We start from the raw sequence: 18,179 nt of genomic DNA on the forward strand, positions 1-18,179 counted from the left end.
ATGCTAAGTTTCCTAGTGCAGGTCAGGGACTGACTATCTCCTTTATTTATTTATTTATTTTTTTTTATGAGCTCAGTTCAACAAACACATAAGGAGTGCTTACTCTGTGTTAGGCACCATGCTGGGTGCTGAGGAAGCAAGCCTGGGGTTCTTGTATTTAATGTTTTCTGTGAGAACAACTCTCTAGCTAGCACCCTCCATTTAGTGGGATCTCTCTGTGCTAAGTGCTGAAACAACCCATGCGCATTCTGTTTTTGCCTGTGCTGCTTTTTCCCATCTGAAATACCTCCTTCTCCACCCTTTTCCTAGCCTACTGCTACCTGCTTCTGAAGGATACTAAGCCCCACCGTTTTCATGAATCTTATACTATATTGAATATTAGAGAGGCTCTGTCTCCTCTCTTTCTTTGAATATAATATGCCATTTGCGCTGATCGATGTAAAATGCGAGTACTTATTTCTTCATGTAATTTAACATTGTCAACCTCCCCCCTCCGACACCCTGCTAGATTTCAAGCTCCCTGAAGATGAAGGCTGAATCCTACACCTCGCTTGTATCCTCCGTGGCTCATTGAACAAGTGCTAGCTACATGAATACTGCTCAATAAATATTGAATAATTCACGAGGGACTCAATAAATAACGATTGCTTAATTGATTAGCTCTGTCAGTAAATCTTGCTTTGAACAGAGGTACAGCCATTGAAGATACTCAAAAGGCAATCTGGGTCACTGTGCCTCTGGATAGGGGAAAGCTCTGTGAATATAAGGTCTGGTGGGAGAAGGCAAGTTATTTAACCTCTCTAAGCCCTGGGAGCTTCATCTGCAAAATGGGAAAATACTGTAGTGCTTCCCTGTCATTGTCACTGTAACAGTGTAATGAGGATGATGCACAGAAGGCATTTATCACACTGCCTGGTCCATTATAAATGCTTAATAAATATTAATTGATATTAGCTACTCATTGATCTCGAGAACTGGATTGAAAGAAACACCATGAGAAAACTTTCATTCTGTAGCAATAATACCCAAGAGCTTCATGTTGTAGAAACACTGTACCACTTTACTCCCCTAATATTCTTGTGAGGTCACCAAGAGCGTAAGTAGTCTGTACAAGTGAGTGGGTTGTAGGTTCATTTGGAGACTGTCGTTAACTCCTCATACATGGTCCCTTCTGTGATCCTGAGTGATGGGAAGGGCCAGGGAAGGAGTGGTAGATGCATTTACAGATCTCGTTGCTCCACAAGCATGCTCTAAGAACTTACTAGGTACCAGGCACTGTGCTGGACACCAGGATTTCAGCTGTAAATTAGGCAGATAAGTTTCTTGCTTAAAAGTGCAGTCAAAGTGTCCTTACAAACCATGGAAAGGGGCCATCAGCAGCTATGGATGCTCATGACCAGAGCCCCTTAGTCTGTTGGAGGTGGGGCTGTGAGGAAAGACTTCCAAGAGGAAGTGACCCTTGGGATAAGACCAAATAGATGAGATGCGAGTGACGTGGTACCCCCCTCCTCACAGCAGCTGCCATATGGGTGGAAGATGGAGAAGACAGTGTGTCCATGGCTACTTCAGACCCAGCCCGATGGAGACCAAGTACCTCCTGTGCAATGGAATCAGGAGGTCAGTAGCTCAAAGAAATGCCCCCATTCAGGATCTCTGCATCCCCTCTCTCTCCTTCCTGTGTCACTCAGCTGCCTCCTGGGAGAGAGAATACAGAAACCTGATTTCTCTTCACTTGATGCTTGAAAGGGGAGGGAAGAAGAGAAGGTGACTGCTTGGATCTCTTATTTGGGATGGAGTGTTGTCATGTAAACAACTTTTCACCCTAAGATTTTTGGGGGGCTGTCAAGAAGTGACAGCCAGAGCTGGGGACACTGGCTGGAGAGGCCATGAGAGGTGATTTCCCACCTGGCTTCTTCCTCCAGAACCTAGCACTTGCAGCAGTCTCTTCCACCCCACCTCCAACCCACATACATCCTCTCTCCACATAAATATCTCCTTCAGTGGTACCTACCGACTTTTAGCTTTCTAAACCAGACTGAAAGAAAAACGTTGATGAGTTGCCAATCTACAGCATTTCACCCACATTTATCTCATTTAATACTCTGGACCTTGAAATTCATTCATTCATTCCTATAACAAATATGTGTCAAGAACCAACTCTATACCAGCTGTAAGCTTTATTATGCTGTTGTCATCTTATCAATGAGGGTGTGGATAGAAAGGTTAGGTGACCTACTTTGAGTCACACACTGAGTAAATAATAAAGTCAATGAACAAATTGTAGAGATCAAGTCAGCTGAGCTGGCTTCAAATACTTTCTCCACTACAGTGGAAAACACTTTTCTAATTGATTAGTCTCTGGATTATTCCACATGGAGTTTTATGGAAAAAAAAAAAAGAATAAATTCTGGGCATGCCAAGCAAATAGTGGCTAAGTGCTTTCATCAAAGAGTTCATTGGCAAATTACATTCATTGCCTATCTACCCTACCAGGAACCAAACAAAACAAAAACATGAAGTCAAGTCCTTTGTCTTTCCTCAATGCCTGCTCCAGTCACTCTTTCCAAGAAAGGCTCTGATACTTACACAGAGGTATAAGCAACAAAAATACCTTGATCAAGACCAACCTGGCCAACATGGTGAAACTCCGTCTTTACTAAAAATGCAAAAATTAGCTGGGTGTGGTGGCAGGTGCCTGTAATCCCAGCTACTCAGGATGCTGAGGCAGGAGAATCTCATGAACCTGAAAGGCGGAGGTGCAGTGAGCCGAGATCACACCACTGCATTCCAGCCTGGGCAAGAGAGTGAGGCTCCATCTCAAAAAAGAAAAAAAGCTTGAAATGCTCCTCCATCGTGAAACAGAATTGTGAGTATCATGTCCTGCAGGGGTGGGGCTAGAACTCTTGCTGCCAGTCCCACAGTGAAGGTCTGCTTTTGCAAACTCAGCAATAATAGAAAGCACCTGTTCAGTCTTAGGCATGGTAGAAATTTGTGGGGGAGGGAGAAATGCAGAACCCACAAACCATGTTGTGTTGGAAGAGAGAAAATAAAAGTCTGAAACACCGTGGCGTCATAAAGCCAGCCAGAAGAACTGATTTTGGGGATTAAGAGTGACTACGGTGTTGGCTGGACACAGTGGCTCACGCCTATAATCCCAGCACTTTGGGAGGCTGAGGTGGGCAGATCACGAGGTCAGGAGTTCAAGACCAGCCTGACCACCATGGTGAAACCCTATCTCTACTAAAAATACAAAAATTAGCCGAGTGTGGTGGTACACGCCTGTAGTCTCAGCTGCTCAGGAGACTGAGGCAGGATAATTGCTTGAACCTGGGAGGCAGAGGCTGCATTGAGCCGAGATCATGCCACTGCACTCCAGCCTGGGTGACAGAGCGAGACTTCATCTCCAAAAAAAGAGTGTCTACATTGTCACATTCGCTTTTTTCTTTTCCAATCCCCTCCATGCATGTGCAAAACCATTAGAAAAGCAACAAGCAGAGCTGGTGAAGGAATCAGGGGAAGGCTTCTCTCATACTCTCTCTCCCACATAGGAGCATGGTCCCCGAGTTTTAAGTCTTACTGCTGCCACTTTCTGATTGAGTGTCTTTTAGCAATTTATACTCTGAGTCACAATTTTCTCATCTGCAGAATGAGTGTAATAATAGCAGCCTTGCAGAGTCATCGTGAGGACCCACTGTAACCATCTGAACATGAGATGGGAGCAGCCAGCACCGTGGAATGAGGCAAGGTTTGGAGGGAAAGAGCTCAGGACATGCCTCTAAACACTTAGCTACGTGACCATCAGAAACTCACCACCCCTCTAGCCTCATCCACTCACTTTTCACATGAGAAAAGTAACAAACTTGTGCTTTGTTGGAATCAAATGCGGTAACAAGTAAATGTAATAATGCTGATAAACTGTCAAGTGCTATTCAGATGAAAAGATAAACCATTGCCTTTCTCCTAAGCAGGGCATTGTGCCTCCGTGAACACCTACAATCAAGGTGTTCCCAGGCCCCAGGTATGCACTGCCAGTGCCAGTGCTGGGGGATTACAAAGGAGCAGAAGTTGTGGGCCTCTGCCAGATGGAGAATAACATCAAGGTAACCCTGAGCAGGATGTAAGGACAGTTTAGACTGCACTGTCTCAGTGACATGCTGGGGTAAGGAGGAGGCACAGGATGTGGGAAAGGCCCGTAGATGAGGCCATGGAGGAGCTGAGGCTGCGATGGGTCCAGGAGGATGAGCATCCTGGGTGTCCCAGCCTCAATGCCTCCAGAGGCAGACAAAGGCTGGGCAAAAGGAGTTTGCCTGAGAGATGCACAGATGTTCTCATCAAGCACAAGGGAGAGAGTGAGAATTTGAGTCAGGACAGGCAACAAGGCCCAGAAAATGTCCATTGTTGTGCAAGCCACCCCTGTTTGCAGCTTGGCTTAACCCTGCCGAAGGGCCAGGAAGCTGAGGTGTATATCTGCTCATTCCAGTGCCCCATAGAATTGATAGTGCTTCCTGTCAGGAACTTTCTGACATTCCCTTGGCCAGAGAATGTTCTCAGGCCAAGAGACACAGAGAGCTGAGGACTGTGGGCAGGTAGGCTGAGGGGATATGAATGGGACACTGATAGCATCTGCTAGCTTTGGCAGATGGGAGCTAGGGCCACTCCATGCTAAGGAACAGCATGAACAAAACGAAGAAGAAGATGGGTTGAGTGAGGAGCTTGCCAAGCTTTGCTCCAGAGGGAGAGAGTATTTGAAATTGGGACTATCCACAAAAATCACCAAATATATGAAGGGCAGCAAGGAAACTCTAAGAGGGGAAAATGGGCAGCAGTGTGGAGCTGCTGGACACCACTGATGGTGGGAAGTGTTGGAGAGGGAAATGCCTCTTGTTCTGGGGTGATGATGATCTTGCAGCGCTGGCCTGGGCCTGCAGTCGGACAATGGTGACCAGGTGAGTGGCCAGTCATGGTTCCACTCAATGCTGGTGAATGAGCTCTCCCCTGGCAGTTTGCAAAGCTCAGGTCCACAGCTGACTGTGGAACTGGAAGTGCCACAGCACCCACCCCTGCCGCCAAGCTGCGCCCCCCTTCTGCTGCTAGATGGAGAAAGGATGGAGCCTACATTAGAAACCAGAGACCTGGCAAAGTGGGTAGGACAGGAGGTTCCTGGCAAGCAGACAGACAGAACTACAGAATGCCGCGAGAGAAAGGAAGGTGGTTGGTCTTTTGGTCAGAAGTGCTGGCTGGACATGGAGCATTGCTACAGCGATGGGCGCAGCCACCACTATGGACAGCTACTCTCCCAGACCCTCCCTCACCTGCCACCCATCGCAATAGCTTCTCCTTTTGAATGGCTGCGGCGAGAGGGATACTGCATGTGATGGAACTGATAAACTGGTTCAAATAGCATTAGACTCACTCACCGATACTGTCTCATTGAAACACACTGCTCATTTATTCCCCTTCGTCATCCTTTGAGACCCAGTCATTATTTTCCAGATGAGGCCTGCTCAAGGGCATTTGGCTGCTGGGGCCGAACCCTCTCACTGCAACCAGGTTCATTTGGCTCCAACTCCTGTGTGCTCTTTATGAAGTCATAGCAAGGCCCGGACTAGGGTGAGAAAGGACAGGTGCCTATGAGGCAGGACCTAAAGGAGGTGCAGGCCCTCAGGGGCATGTGAGGGCAGGATGAGCACCTGAGAGTGAGGGCTTCTTTAAAGTCTGTGGTCCAGGGTCCTTCGGTCCCCTAATCCCAGAGCAGAAAAGAAAGCCTTCAAATCCAGCTGCTGCCTGAAGAGCCTCAGACTCACTCCCCTGTGGCAGCAAAGTGCATTTCTTTACCCACAAGGCCCTGTAGTGCTGAATGGAAGATGGGGCTGTCAGGGACTCATGGGAAAGAATGGCACATTTGCTACAAACTCATTCAGCTTAGTTTTACACTGTGGCTGCCCCTGTAGTGTCATTTGTGACACCAGGAATGTGTTCCATACCAACCGAATAGCTTCTCTTCCTATTCATGCCAGTGCCTGGAACTATATAATAATTCATTAATTCATTTATTTGTAGCCGTCCTCTTTATATAGGCTTAGAGAGCCACTACTCGAATCCAAGCCTTACGTCAGGCAGCAGAGATACCAAGATGAGGTTGAAGAAAACACACGGGTTTCTCCTCTCATGGACTCCAACGAGGATGGCAACAACATGGTAATTAGAAGTCATTAGCAGATTGCTCTCAGCAGGTGGAAAGCAGTGAGAATTCTCAACCAAGCCTTCTCTGGACTTCAGGGAAGTCCCTCTAAGGAAGCGGCGTCTAAACTGGAACTCCACTGCCTCTTATATGTCTACCCTGGAGTTCCCACCTTTAAGGGTTTCTGGGAACATTAAAATATATAGTGTGAGTGGATTTGGCCCTCTCTGAGTCCAAGAGAGTAGGTGTGCAGTAAAAGTTAACGCTTGCTAACTTGGAGTCTTATGGCTGCTTATAGGGCTGAGACGTGACCTTGTGACTCCAGCCTAGGGTTATGTAAGGATGTGACTGACCTTAGAGGATTCCACGGGAACTGTAGCTGTACATGTGGAATCCATTTATTTGCGGACACTTCTCATTTCCTTTCAGAACAAACCTACATTCCCAGACCTATAATTTTCTTGAGAAAATGGGTTTATTATAAGTCACTCAATAAAACACCCTACCATGGCTTCCCAGTACAAACCCTAGTTTCAACTAGTCTTATTTTCTTCCTGAACTGATGATTCCGAAATCTATCTATCTGTTCATTAGGATCGCTGGAGACCTATTAAAATGCCCAAAGTCCAGGCCACACCCCAGACCAATTAAATCAGTCACTGAGGCTAAGATCAATATTTTTTAAGCTCCCCAGTCAGAATTGGAATTTCAACTGCTGGTCAGTTTCTCCTACGAACATGAGTTGATATGGGTGCGATTGTGGGGCTAGCGTTGCCATCTCTCCCCATTAAACTTCTCCTACTAGAGCTACAATACTTTTAGGCCCTTGGATAGCTATGCTTTTTGAACTCTTGTACTTCCACTGTTCTACCTCTTTTATTCAAGGCAGCCTTTCATGCATGCATTTATTCATTTACTTACAAGAATATACTGAATATGGATTCTAGGAACTAGGAATGAGTAGTTGACCTTGGGCTAGGGTGAGAACATTTGAATGGTTCTTCGTGGTGACTCGCTTCCCCTGCCCCAATAAAAGCCTTACTCCTTCCTTCCTTCCAGTCCACTGATGCATGGGCCCAGGCAGCACCAACCATTTCCTTGCTTGTAGTCAGTTCCCCGCCTACCAAGTAATGCCTGCCTTCCCCTCCTGTTGGAGGGTGTATTAGTCTGTTTTCATGCTGCTGAGAAGACGTACCCCAGACTGAGTAATTTATAAAGAAAAAGAGGTTTAATGGACTCACAGTTCCACATGGTTAGGGAGGCCTCACAATCATGGCAGAAGGTGAGGAGGAGCAAAGTCATGCCTTACATGGCAGCAGGCAAGAGAGAAAGCCAAGTGAAAGGGGAAATCCCTTACAAAACCATCAGATCTCGTCAGACTTATTCACTACTACGAGAGCAGTATGGGGGACACTGCCCTCAAGATTCAATTATCTCCCATAAGGTCCCTCCCACAGCATATGGGAATTATGGGAGCTACAGTTCAAGATGAGATTTGGGTGGGACACAGCCAAACCGTATCAGAGGGTCCAAATACAACTCTTCTAGAGTTAACTACCAATTCCCAAAACCTCTTGTTTGTTTTGCAGAGGTTTCTTTTGAGGTCATAGTAAAAAATAATTTTAGAAACATGCCTTGATAAGTCTGAGTTCCTGAAATTGAGGCAGTGAATCCTTCGGCCCTCCCTAGTAGCCCTGAATGAGTCTTGTCTTCTGAACTAGATTCCAAGCCTCCCTAACGGCAGCAGTGATTTCCAGTCCTCAAATGACACAGTCAAAACTCTCACTAGATGCTTGTTGAGTGACATTTAGCAGATCATGTGTTGATTGGAGAAAAGGAGGGAGGAAGAAAGGAGAAGAGAACAGGAGGGAGAGGAAAAGGGAGGAGATGGGGAGTAAGCTAGAGAGGAGAGAGACAAAGAGACACAGAATGGAACCGATTTTGAGATCCTACCTGTCCTGCCCATCGCCTTGTGGAGGACAGAGGAATGGGGCATCTGAGCTCACTCACACTGCCAATTTGAACTGTTCTGCCCTAGCCTCCCTCCCTACGTACTTGAGAGCATTGGGAAGCTGCCCTATGAAGGCTTTATACAAAGCAACACCATAGTAACTGTTTTCTCCACTAAAAGATGCCTATGCAGTGAAGCTCTGCACTTTTGTCTGCCCCTCTCAGCAACTGGGAGAGTCTTCCACTCTCTCCAGCAAAGGACTCGCCAGCCACTGAGTGATTCTATCTCATATTGTCATGACTGTCATTACCAGCATTAGTATTTTCTTTATTCTTTCGCATTTCCCTGGCTTTGCTGGTCTAAAATGGGCTTTCTGTGACTTTAATTGGCTATCATCAGCACTGAGCTCAGTGAGGCAGTCACAGAGTTCATTTGACTAAGGCACAAGCAGAGGCGGAAGTCTGAACTACTTGCTCAGGGTCTCCAGCTCCAGAGTCCTGCAGATGAGGGCTCACACTCAGTAAGTTCACTATCCTTTCCTCAACCCCATCTTGTCCTTCCCCAAGGGGGAAATCGCCTCTACAGTTATCACACTAGGAGAAATTATGCTTCCCTGAATTGTAAGCTTGGGCATCTGTGTGTCAAAGCAGAGAAGAAGTCAGGGAGGTAGCTTGTGTCTTTGAGGGGTGTGAGGGTCTGGGCTTGGTGAGCAGATGGACAGAGCTGAGCTGCCGGGTTCCACGTCAACAATGGCAAGACCATGGGGAATTTCTGTAGAATTAGATATATTGCTGGATGTGAATAATTAAGGATTCTGATGTGGTCAGGTAGATTAATGTCCCTCTGAAAGCTCTGGATCAATGTTGGAAGGGAAAAAAATAAAAGACATGCATAATTTAAAAAAAACCATCAGAAACTTTGCTTGACATGATGACATTACTGATTTTTTTATGATCTTCTCAAATATACTCTATAACCGTTATTAATTTAGTATCGTTAATAGCTCATCCTTCAAATGTCAGGCAAGAGCCAAAGCTGAAAAATAGAACCGCTTAGGGCTGGAAAAAATCCAGGAAGGAGGGGCGGAAAGCTCTAGGAACACGAGGACCTGGGCTGCCTCCAGCTTCCCGAGAAACTCCCAGCTGAGCTCTCTGTTGCTGTGACTTCTCCTTTTGGGCTACTTTGTTTGTGGTTCACAAAGACAACTCTGGCCCATTCACTAGGCATCTGCCGCCTCGGCTTGCCTGGCTTTATGCACAGAGTAATGCCAGGGATCCAGTGGGAGAATGTTGAGGTGCTCCAATAAGTCTCTCCTCCAAAATAAAGACCTTCTGATGGTGCCCGATACCCAAATGCTTATGATCAGGTGCGGCATCCTGTTAAGCATCACCTTCTCACAGCCAGGTCTCTCTGAAAATGCAGGTGCTTCTGCAGAGGACAGTATACTAATACGATATACTATTTGTAAAGAATGTTTACAGGATGCTTACTATGTGCCAGGCACTATTCTAAGTACTTTACATGCATTATCACATTTAATCCTCATAGCAACCAAGAATATTATTACTTCCAATGTTATGTCTAGAAAAATAGATTCAAAGACACTAAGAAAATTAGCTGGGATCACACAGCTAATAAGTGTCAGAGCTAGAACTCAAACTGGGTCTGACACCAGCAGCTGCATCTTTAGCCACTATGTACATCTGTCACCCTGGTCGATTCCTGATGTATTATTAATCAAGGGACACTAGATTTATCCACAAAGAAGAAAGCACCTTGCTCTTCCAGAAAGAAGGGGAGCTAAAAGTGGTGAAGTTGTGGGTGGGTAAAGAAGGGGTCAGTGGACAGAGGTGCAAGAAACATTTTCCCCAGCAACAGCGTCATCTCCTCTAAACGACTCTGGAGGGGAGGGGCTCATGTGTCACCCCGCTGGGCCCCATGGTAGGACTGAGCCTACCCCACACTCTGCATGCCCCCTAAAGCGGCTCAGAAGACCCAGCCTCCTGGATGATTCTTAGAAAGAAACATTGGAAGCATATGTTCTCCAAAGACTAGAGGAGACTGAAAAGTCCCCCAAAAGTCCAAACATTTCAACCTAGAGTGGACTTGACCCTAGAGAGCCAAAGTGAGGCATGCCAGGAACAGATTTCTTAAGGGACAGTAGCTTGGGAAACAGAGCTAGCTTGAAATCAGAAGCCTTAGATTAAGGAGTTGATGTTGGACAAGCTTGCTCGCTCTCGTTCTCTCGCTCTCTCCCCTCAGTTTTTTGCAGCATAAAGTGAGAGTGTGGCCCTGAAGGCTTCTACCAAGGCTGTGTTCCTGTAACATGGATTTTTCCTTAAAAAGGACAAAGCATGACCATATCCCCTGGGAGCCTGGATGCCCGAGAACCAGGGTGCAGAGATGTCTGAGAGAGAGCAGAGTAGGAAGGTAGTGTCCTCACCATCAGGCGCTCAGCATGACTTGCCTTGCACAGTGGGATACCCAGCAGATTCTCCAAGGACCTCAGAGTGCTGTGTTCTTATTTCTTTAAGGACTGTCTTTTCTTAGACAGTCCTTAAGAGAAGGGAAGGGATGGCTAATCCTACATTGAGCCAAAATACAGATTTAATGTATCTGCTCAGTTCAATTGCTCAGGAAAAGCAAATCCAGGGTTGTTTGACTGCTCTAATGAGTCTTCAATATAAATGAGCAAGCGGGGTTGCCCATGTAGACACAGGCTGAGCCAGCAGAGCAGAGTTTGCTCAGCTGCCTGCAAAGGTGGCTGGATGTCTCCACAAATCACAGTGCACCTGTGAACGTACACAAACACAGGCACAGTTTCTTACTATTAAATTAGCCAAGTTGGATCTCAGCAGTGGGAAACCTGCATTTTAATATTAAATCAGTAATTAGTAGCCTAGACACTTGGTTCACTTTCCTTTTATTGGCTTTACATAGATACAGAATGGACAGAGGTGGCCTTTCTTCCAACCAGCAAGCTGTCTCTCCCTCACCACCCCTCCTGCCCACCTCCTGAGAATGAATATGTTCCTACCTCATTTGCATCCTATTATTAGTGCATTGAAGCTATAGTCACATACAACCTCTTTATATTCACCTGAAAATTAAATTACAAAAGTTTTTCTACATTGCAATTTATGTTCTGGTTGGAGCCGATTGTTTTTGTATTCAGCCAAATATCACAGTCTCCAGGACTTAATGAATTCATAAGCATTGATTCCTACGGGGAATAGTATGCATAGTATATTGGAAAATAGAGAAGCTCAGCCTAATGTCAAAATGTTTTACTTTCTCCCACCCAAGCCTTACATACACTTGGGAAATTCTTGTGGATGCCAGGCAGCTTATGTCTGCAGGCACCTGTCAATACTGCCTGCTGTACTGAGGGGTGCCTGCAAAAAGCTATGCCTTCTGAATATATCAAGCAATGGATGCTATAGAATCTAGGTATTTTTATGCAATCTGTTCTTTTAGGACAAATCAGCAATCAGCTTCAACCTCTACCTTGGCCACCCCCAGTTCCTAAAAGCCAAAGCCACTGCCTCCATCCACTATAGAAGTCACACACTTGTAGATGACTGACATATTTTGTATGTATTTTATGACTTTTTTTCTTAAAAGCCAACATTTAAATATTTGGAGATTTCACCTAAAAATCCAAATTTTGACTTTCTTAAAAACATCTGAAGGTCTGACAGAATTGAGCCGATGTTCAACATGATGGCAGTCTACAGGTGTGGAGTAACAGCAGTCAGCTTCCTTTAAACAGTGTATGTCAGGGGACATACTCTACAATTTGATCCTCACCACTTGTGGAAAGAGGCCCAATAGGATTTGCCATTTTTTCAAAGAACATGTATACTTTTGTCTCCACAATCTCCATTAAAAGTAGGAAAACAAAAATAGACCTAGAAAGCAAAGATCTCAATCCAGGGACAAGTATATATTTTTTTGAAGGAAGTGAAGCAATGTTGCTGCTTAATTTCCAAATAGAGTACTCAGGAATTTTTCCTGAACCTAGCTTGCTTTACTGTAAGGACATCCTAGCTATTGTTTTATTACTTGCCTTGCCCCTGGAGACATTTGAATTTTAGACCCCTTGACCTTGGTGGTTTTTAGGGAAACCCTTTATCAAGCAGGCCCTTTCAACCTGGCGTGGCTCCCCATCTGGGGGTCTCAGTGTCAGCCACCCTTCCAGACCTGGGAGCCTGTGCCCCACTCCTTTGATGCTCCCTGGCTGCTTTGGCACTTCCACTTCCCTAAGTCCGGATGCACCAGTGCTTGACGTCAGGCTGAGATCTGGGCCTTTGCTGTCTATAACGACTTGTCTGCCTCACCCCTGAGTCCCTTGGTGTGAAATAATAAGAAATATATATATGTTGCTGTCCAGTTCTTGACATAGAGCTCCTAAAACTCTTATGGGTAGGGAAACTTGGAGATTTTTTATTCTAATATTTGGCCTTTGGCCCCACATCCTGACACAGAGCTCCTAAGACCTTTGTAATTTCCCCAGAGACAGGAGCTTCTAACACAGAGCCCCTGCCTCCCTTGGAATTTCCTGGGTGATAGAAACATCTTTTGTTTTTAATGAGGTGACTCCTGGTGGGCTCCTGGATAGCTTCAGGAACCAGCCATGTGATTAGAGTGTTGGACCTTTCGGTCCCACTCCTCCAACCTCTGAGGAGGGAAGAAGGGCTGAAGGTTGAATTGCTCACCAAAGGCCAATGATTTAAGCAATCATGCTTACATAATAAAGCCTCCATCAAACCCAAAAGAACAAAGTTCAGAAGGTTTCTGGATTGCTGAATGCATGGAATTTCCTAGAGGGTGGCACACTTTGGATAGCTCCAAGGTGTGCAAGGAACTATCCATGTATCCATGGAAGCTCCACGCCCCTTCTCCCCTACCTTGCCCTGTGCATCTCTTTCATCTGACTGTCCATCTGTATCCTTTGTGGTATCCTTTATAATAAATGAGTACACAGAAGTAAGGTGTTTCTTTACATTCTGTGAGCCATCCTAGTAAATTAATTGAACCTAAACACTATGTCAGCATTCTTTCATTTGTAGACAAGGATCTGCTGGAACCTGGCCGCTCAGTCCTGCTCAACCACAAGGTGCATGCCGTGATAGGGGTGCTGATGGATGACACGGATCCCCTGGTCACAATGATGAAGGTGGAAAAGGCCCTCCAGGAGACCTATGTGGATATTGGGGGGGTTAGACAACCAAATTCAGGAAATTAAGGAATCTGTGGAGCTTCCTCTCACCCATCCTGAATATTATGAAGAGATGGGTATAAAGCCTCCTAAGGGGGTCATTCTCTATGGTCCACCTGGCACAGGTAAAACCTTGTTAGCCAAAGCAGTAGCAAACCAAACCTCAGCCACTTTCTTGAGAGTGGTTGGCTCTGAACTTACTCAGAAGTACCTAGGTGATGGGCCCAAACTGGTACAGGAATTGTTTCGAGTTGCTGAAGAACATGCACCGTCCATCATGTTTACTGATGAAATTGATGCCATTGGGACAAAAAGATATGACTCCAATTCTGGTGGTGAGAGAGAAAATCAGCGAACAATGTTGGAACTGCTGAACTAGTTGGATGGATTTGATTCTAGGGGAGATGTGAAAGTTATCATGGCCACAAACCGAATAGAAACTTTGGATCCAGAACTAATCAGACCGGGCCACATTGACAGGAAGATTGAGTTCCCCCTGCCTGATGAAAAGACGAAGAAGCGCATCTTTCAGATTCACACAAGCAGGATGACGCTGGCTGATGATGTAACCCTGGATGACTTGATCATGGCTAAAGATGACCTCTCTGGTGCTGACATCAAGGCAATCTGTACAGAAACTGGTCTGATGGCCTTAAGAGAACGTAGAATGAAAGTAACAAATGAAGACTTCAAAAAATCTAAAGAAAATGTTCTTTATAAGAAACAGGAAGGCACCCCTGGGGGCTGTATCTCTAATGAACCATGGCTGCCATCAGGAAACTGGTTGGGAGATTTCTCAATCCCTGAAAGGGATGAGGTTGGGGGAGTTGCCCAGAGGAATCCCTGTTCTCATTGATTTTTATTAGCAAAACATCCTGTGTCTTTTGGAGTACGATGTGTAAGTGCCCATTGGGTGGCCTGTCTGTTGGTCACTGTGAAGCAGTCTGCTTCCCAATAAAGCGTGCTCTTTCACAAAAAAAAAAAAATAAGAGAGAACTCTGATTTATAGCTGGTCAACCTGAGACTCACAACAGGCATGTGAAGTGGAGGCAGTCTTGTGGAACTGAGCCCTTAACTTATGGGAATGGATGCTGACTGCTTGTAGGTAGTGTTAGAATTGGGCTAACTTTTAGGACACCCAGTTGAGGTCCATTGGAGAACTGCTTGGTAAACCCTGACACATCCGGTGTCAGACATGAAGTATCGTTTTGAGTGTTGAGTGCAAAAGTAGGAAAAACAGTTTAGTTATTCCTATCTCTTTCATTTGGCGACACCCTTGGATTGGTACTCATCACTTCCTCTTGGATTCAAAACCCTGCATTCTTGTCTTCTGGGTCATTACAGAGCTAATATTGCACATTTAACCTCTTAGCCTGTCCTAGTTCACTGTGCCTCCATTCCTCTACCTGTTGGGCATTGCCAAAAAATTATGTAAGGCAGAAATTCAGTGAGGGAAAGAAGGGCAATCTCCTGGAGACTGAAGGAAGCATCAAGGTCAAACCAGAGAGGCAAAGTTACTGGTATGGAGACTCTCACGGGTAACCTGCAGAGCTCAAACTTCCTGCCTCTCTTTATGGTGCTCTCTCTATTATCTGGCATCCATCTGTGCTCATGCAGACAATATTTGTGCAAAGCATTTTTAACAAGACCATCTGCTGCCCTTGAACCTCACATCACAGAGCCCACCTTGTAGGAAAGGCTCTTTAGCTAGCAATGATGGTGTCCAGGACAATTCTACGTTTTACCATACGTGGAGCCATTGAGAGGGACTTGCAGGACTGACCCATCTCATCTTTTTTTGCATCTTTCAAGAAATTGATGGGTAATCTAAAAGGTATATGTTTACAGACCTGCAGTTATAGTATCAGAGTTTCCTCTATGTAGTGGAGATTATGGGTCTGAGACCTGAAAAGAAGTGATCCACTAGAAGGATAGGTTGTCTCAGCTCCTGGTGCTGACTCAGAGAGGGGCCACTGGGCTGACTTAACCTCTTTGCTGTGCACTCTCATTCTGTCTCCACCCAAACATCATGACAGACATCAGCAGTACTTCCCATGATTCCTGAAGAGGAGGCTGTGTGCAACAAAGTCATCCTAGGATATTTTGAGAAATAAATCTGTCAAAGCATAATTGCTCACTCATCTTAGCCCCGTGCATCAGGGAAAAGAATACGTGCTGGAAGTGGGAATCTCTTTTTCTTCCTGTCTAGCACCATCTTGTCAGGAGCAGCAATTCCAGAGACAAATCTTGGGGAGATTTCAGCACTGCTGGGTGTGCCTTCTGCACAGTAGGAGTGGGCTTCCAGCTGGAGCCCAGATGAAGGTTAACTATAGGACAATTTATGAATAAGTGGGAGTGGTATTAGCAATTACATTCTGGCTGAGAGTGACTAATTGCTTCCACCTGGGAAAGCAGATCCAGCCCCATAGGAAGGTGAAGGTCATCCCTGCTCCAGGGTTAGATCTACAGGAAAGGCTGCCCCACAGTGCCACACACGGTTCTTGCTGCAAGGTCTTTCTCAAAGAACATTGATTGCCTACATCTCTTGTGTGGGACGCAGTTCTCTTTCTCTCCCCATTCTCCTAGTTTTGCTTTTCCTGATTTCTAACATCTGACCTTGTCTGTGCTACCTTCTGCATCTCTGTCTCATTGAGTCCCTTGGCATATTTTCTCCCTCCTCCCTGTCATGGACATGTGAACTAGTGCTGGTCTATGAGGTAGAAGTGAGTACCTCCAAGCTGCACTTCCTGAAAGTCTGTTGTATTATATATGTACATATCAATATATTTGTATATACAAATAGGTGTACAACAGCTGACTCAGCTGACACGTAGCTTTTGCCTTATTCTTATCCCTTCTTCCTGACCAGAATGGACAAGAGATTCCCGTGGATGCAGCACTCATATTCTGGCCTCCAAAGAGAGTCACATGAAAAGCATGCCAGGGCAGAATAATAAAAGGAGCCAGGCCCCTACAGGGCATCATGAATTGTTCAATCAGTCCTGGACTTTCACCTGAGATTTATTGTCAGGTGAAAAAATAGCCTCTATTTTGTTAAGCTACTGCTGTTTGCTTTCTGTTATTTGCAGCTAAACTCAGTCCTAAAAGATATATAAATCCTGTTCATTTTTCCAAAGGTCTTCAGAAATACTGCCTTGGGTGTCTAACTATTACTGACTGAATTGTGCCCCTCTAGAATTCATATGTTGAAGTCCTAACCCCTCATAAGGGAATGTTACCATGTTTGGAAATAGGGTCTTTAAAAAGGAAATTACATTGAAATGAGCTCATGAGGGTGGTTCCTAATCAAGTGTGATTGGTGTCCTTATAAAATGAGGAAATTGGGACAGAGACACATCCACAGAGGGAAAATGATACAAACAGACATAGGGAGAAGATAGTCTTCTGTAAGCCAAGGAGAGAGGCCTGGAATAGATCCTGACCTTACGGCCCTCAGAAGAAATCAACCCTACCAACAGCTTGATCTCTGACTTCCAGCCTCCAGAATCACAAGGAAGGTAAACTTCTGTTGTTTAAGCCACACCCTCCATTGTACTTTATTATGGCAGCCCTGGCAAACTAACATAAAGACCTATATTTCCTGATAATGGGATCTTCCATGGTCAGGAAGGGGCTTAGCATTTGGACCACCTGTATTAGAAATGCCTGAGATTCCTGTTAAAAAATAGGGTAGGGTTCAGGAATCTTTATTTTAACAAGTTTCTCTGGTGATTCTTAAGTGCTCTATAGTTTGAGAATCACTAGTTTAGTTCTTTAAGGTCTTACAGAACACGAATGAGATAGAGGAGAAGTTGACACTCTACTGACAGGCTGGGGAGTAAGAAGTATTTGAGAGACAGACTAAGATTGACCTGAGACCAGGAGAGACAGACACTTCAGAGGAACGATATGGGCTAAAACTCCAAGGTGGGAAAGAAATAGGTGTGTTTGGTGGTAATGATAATAATAATAATGATAGTAGTATCAACTAGCATCTTCATGATGTCTTACAACTTACATAGCAATTTTAATTATATTATCTAATTTAAATCTTCACCTGTAAGGTGAGATTTACAGGTAAGGATTACAGGTGGAGATTACCAGGGAAGTTACAGGTCACCTCAACCCTGTAAGGAAGTTAATATTTTATTATCTCCACTCTGCAGGGGAAGACACCAAGTCTACATACTAGAAACAGTATATGCTAGTTGTCAAGTTCTCCTTAGTATTTTGGGGACAACCAGGAAGCCCTGATGTGAGCGTGACTCCACTTCATGCTGCAAATGGCAAGAAGCCATGATTCCCTAAAGCACCTGCAGCTCTGCCTGACTTGACAATGGAGTGGAGAACAGAATAAAATAATCCTATAAAATGATCTCTTGAGAGAGTGATTGGCTAGAGAGAAGATAGGAAACATGGGAAGAGGGTAGCTTCCTCTCTTCCACTTGTATAGTTCGGACCTATTTTCAAAGGGTCTATAGTGAAGAGAGCTCATCAAGCAGGTGGTGCTGATGAAAAGAGATAGGAAGGAGGTTCCAGGACTTATCACTCTTTCTACCCCATTAGGGAGGTACCTCTTTTCTTACCACCTTCAAACAAGCCCACTTGGGAACCTGGGGGTAAGGCAGGACTTCAGCTTAGGGACAAGCATTCTTCCTTTGCAAGTATGTGCAACAGTAAAAAGGCAACTGGGGAATGATGACTGGGCACGAGGCACCCTGGTCACTGTGCTGAAATCATGGCATTTGGACAGAATAGACCCCAACACTGCTCAAGGGATAAGTCTACTTGTCTTTCTATTTGTCTATCCATCTATCTATCTATTC

At 45.1% G+C, this 18,179-nt stretch overlaps 1 protein-coding gene across 1 annotated transcript; it reads left to right on the plus strand.

Annotated features, from left to right (window-relative positions):
- Window positions 1-1,483: 1,483 nt before the first annotated feature.
- LOC116462097 (26S proteasome regulatory subunit 4-like) lies at window positions 1,484-14,209 on the plus strand. Its single transcript, XM_058433410.1, is given in 4 exon segments — window positions 1,484-1,617; window positions 4,910-5,371; window positions 13,158-13,347; window positions 13,349-14,209. Coding segments are annotated over 4 exon segments (1,647 nt in total).
- Window positions 14,210-18,179: the final 3,970 nt, after the last annotated feature.

Source organism: Hylobates moloch, unplaced genomic scaffold (genome assembly GCF_009828535.3).
Source record: "Hylobates moloch isolate HMO894 unplaced genomic scaffold, HMol_V3 SCAFFOLD_22, whole genome shotgun sequence".
In the NCBI taxonomy this organism is placed as follows: domain Eukaryota; kingdom Metazoa; phylum Chordata; class Mammalia; order Primates; family Hylobatidae; genus Hylobates; species Hylobates moloch.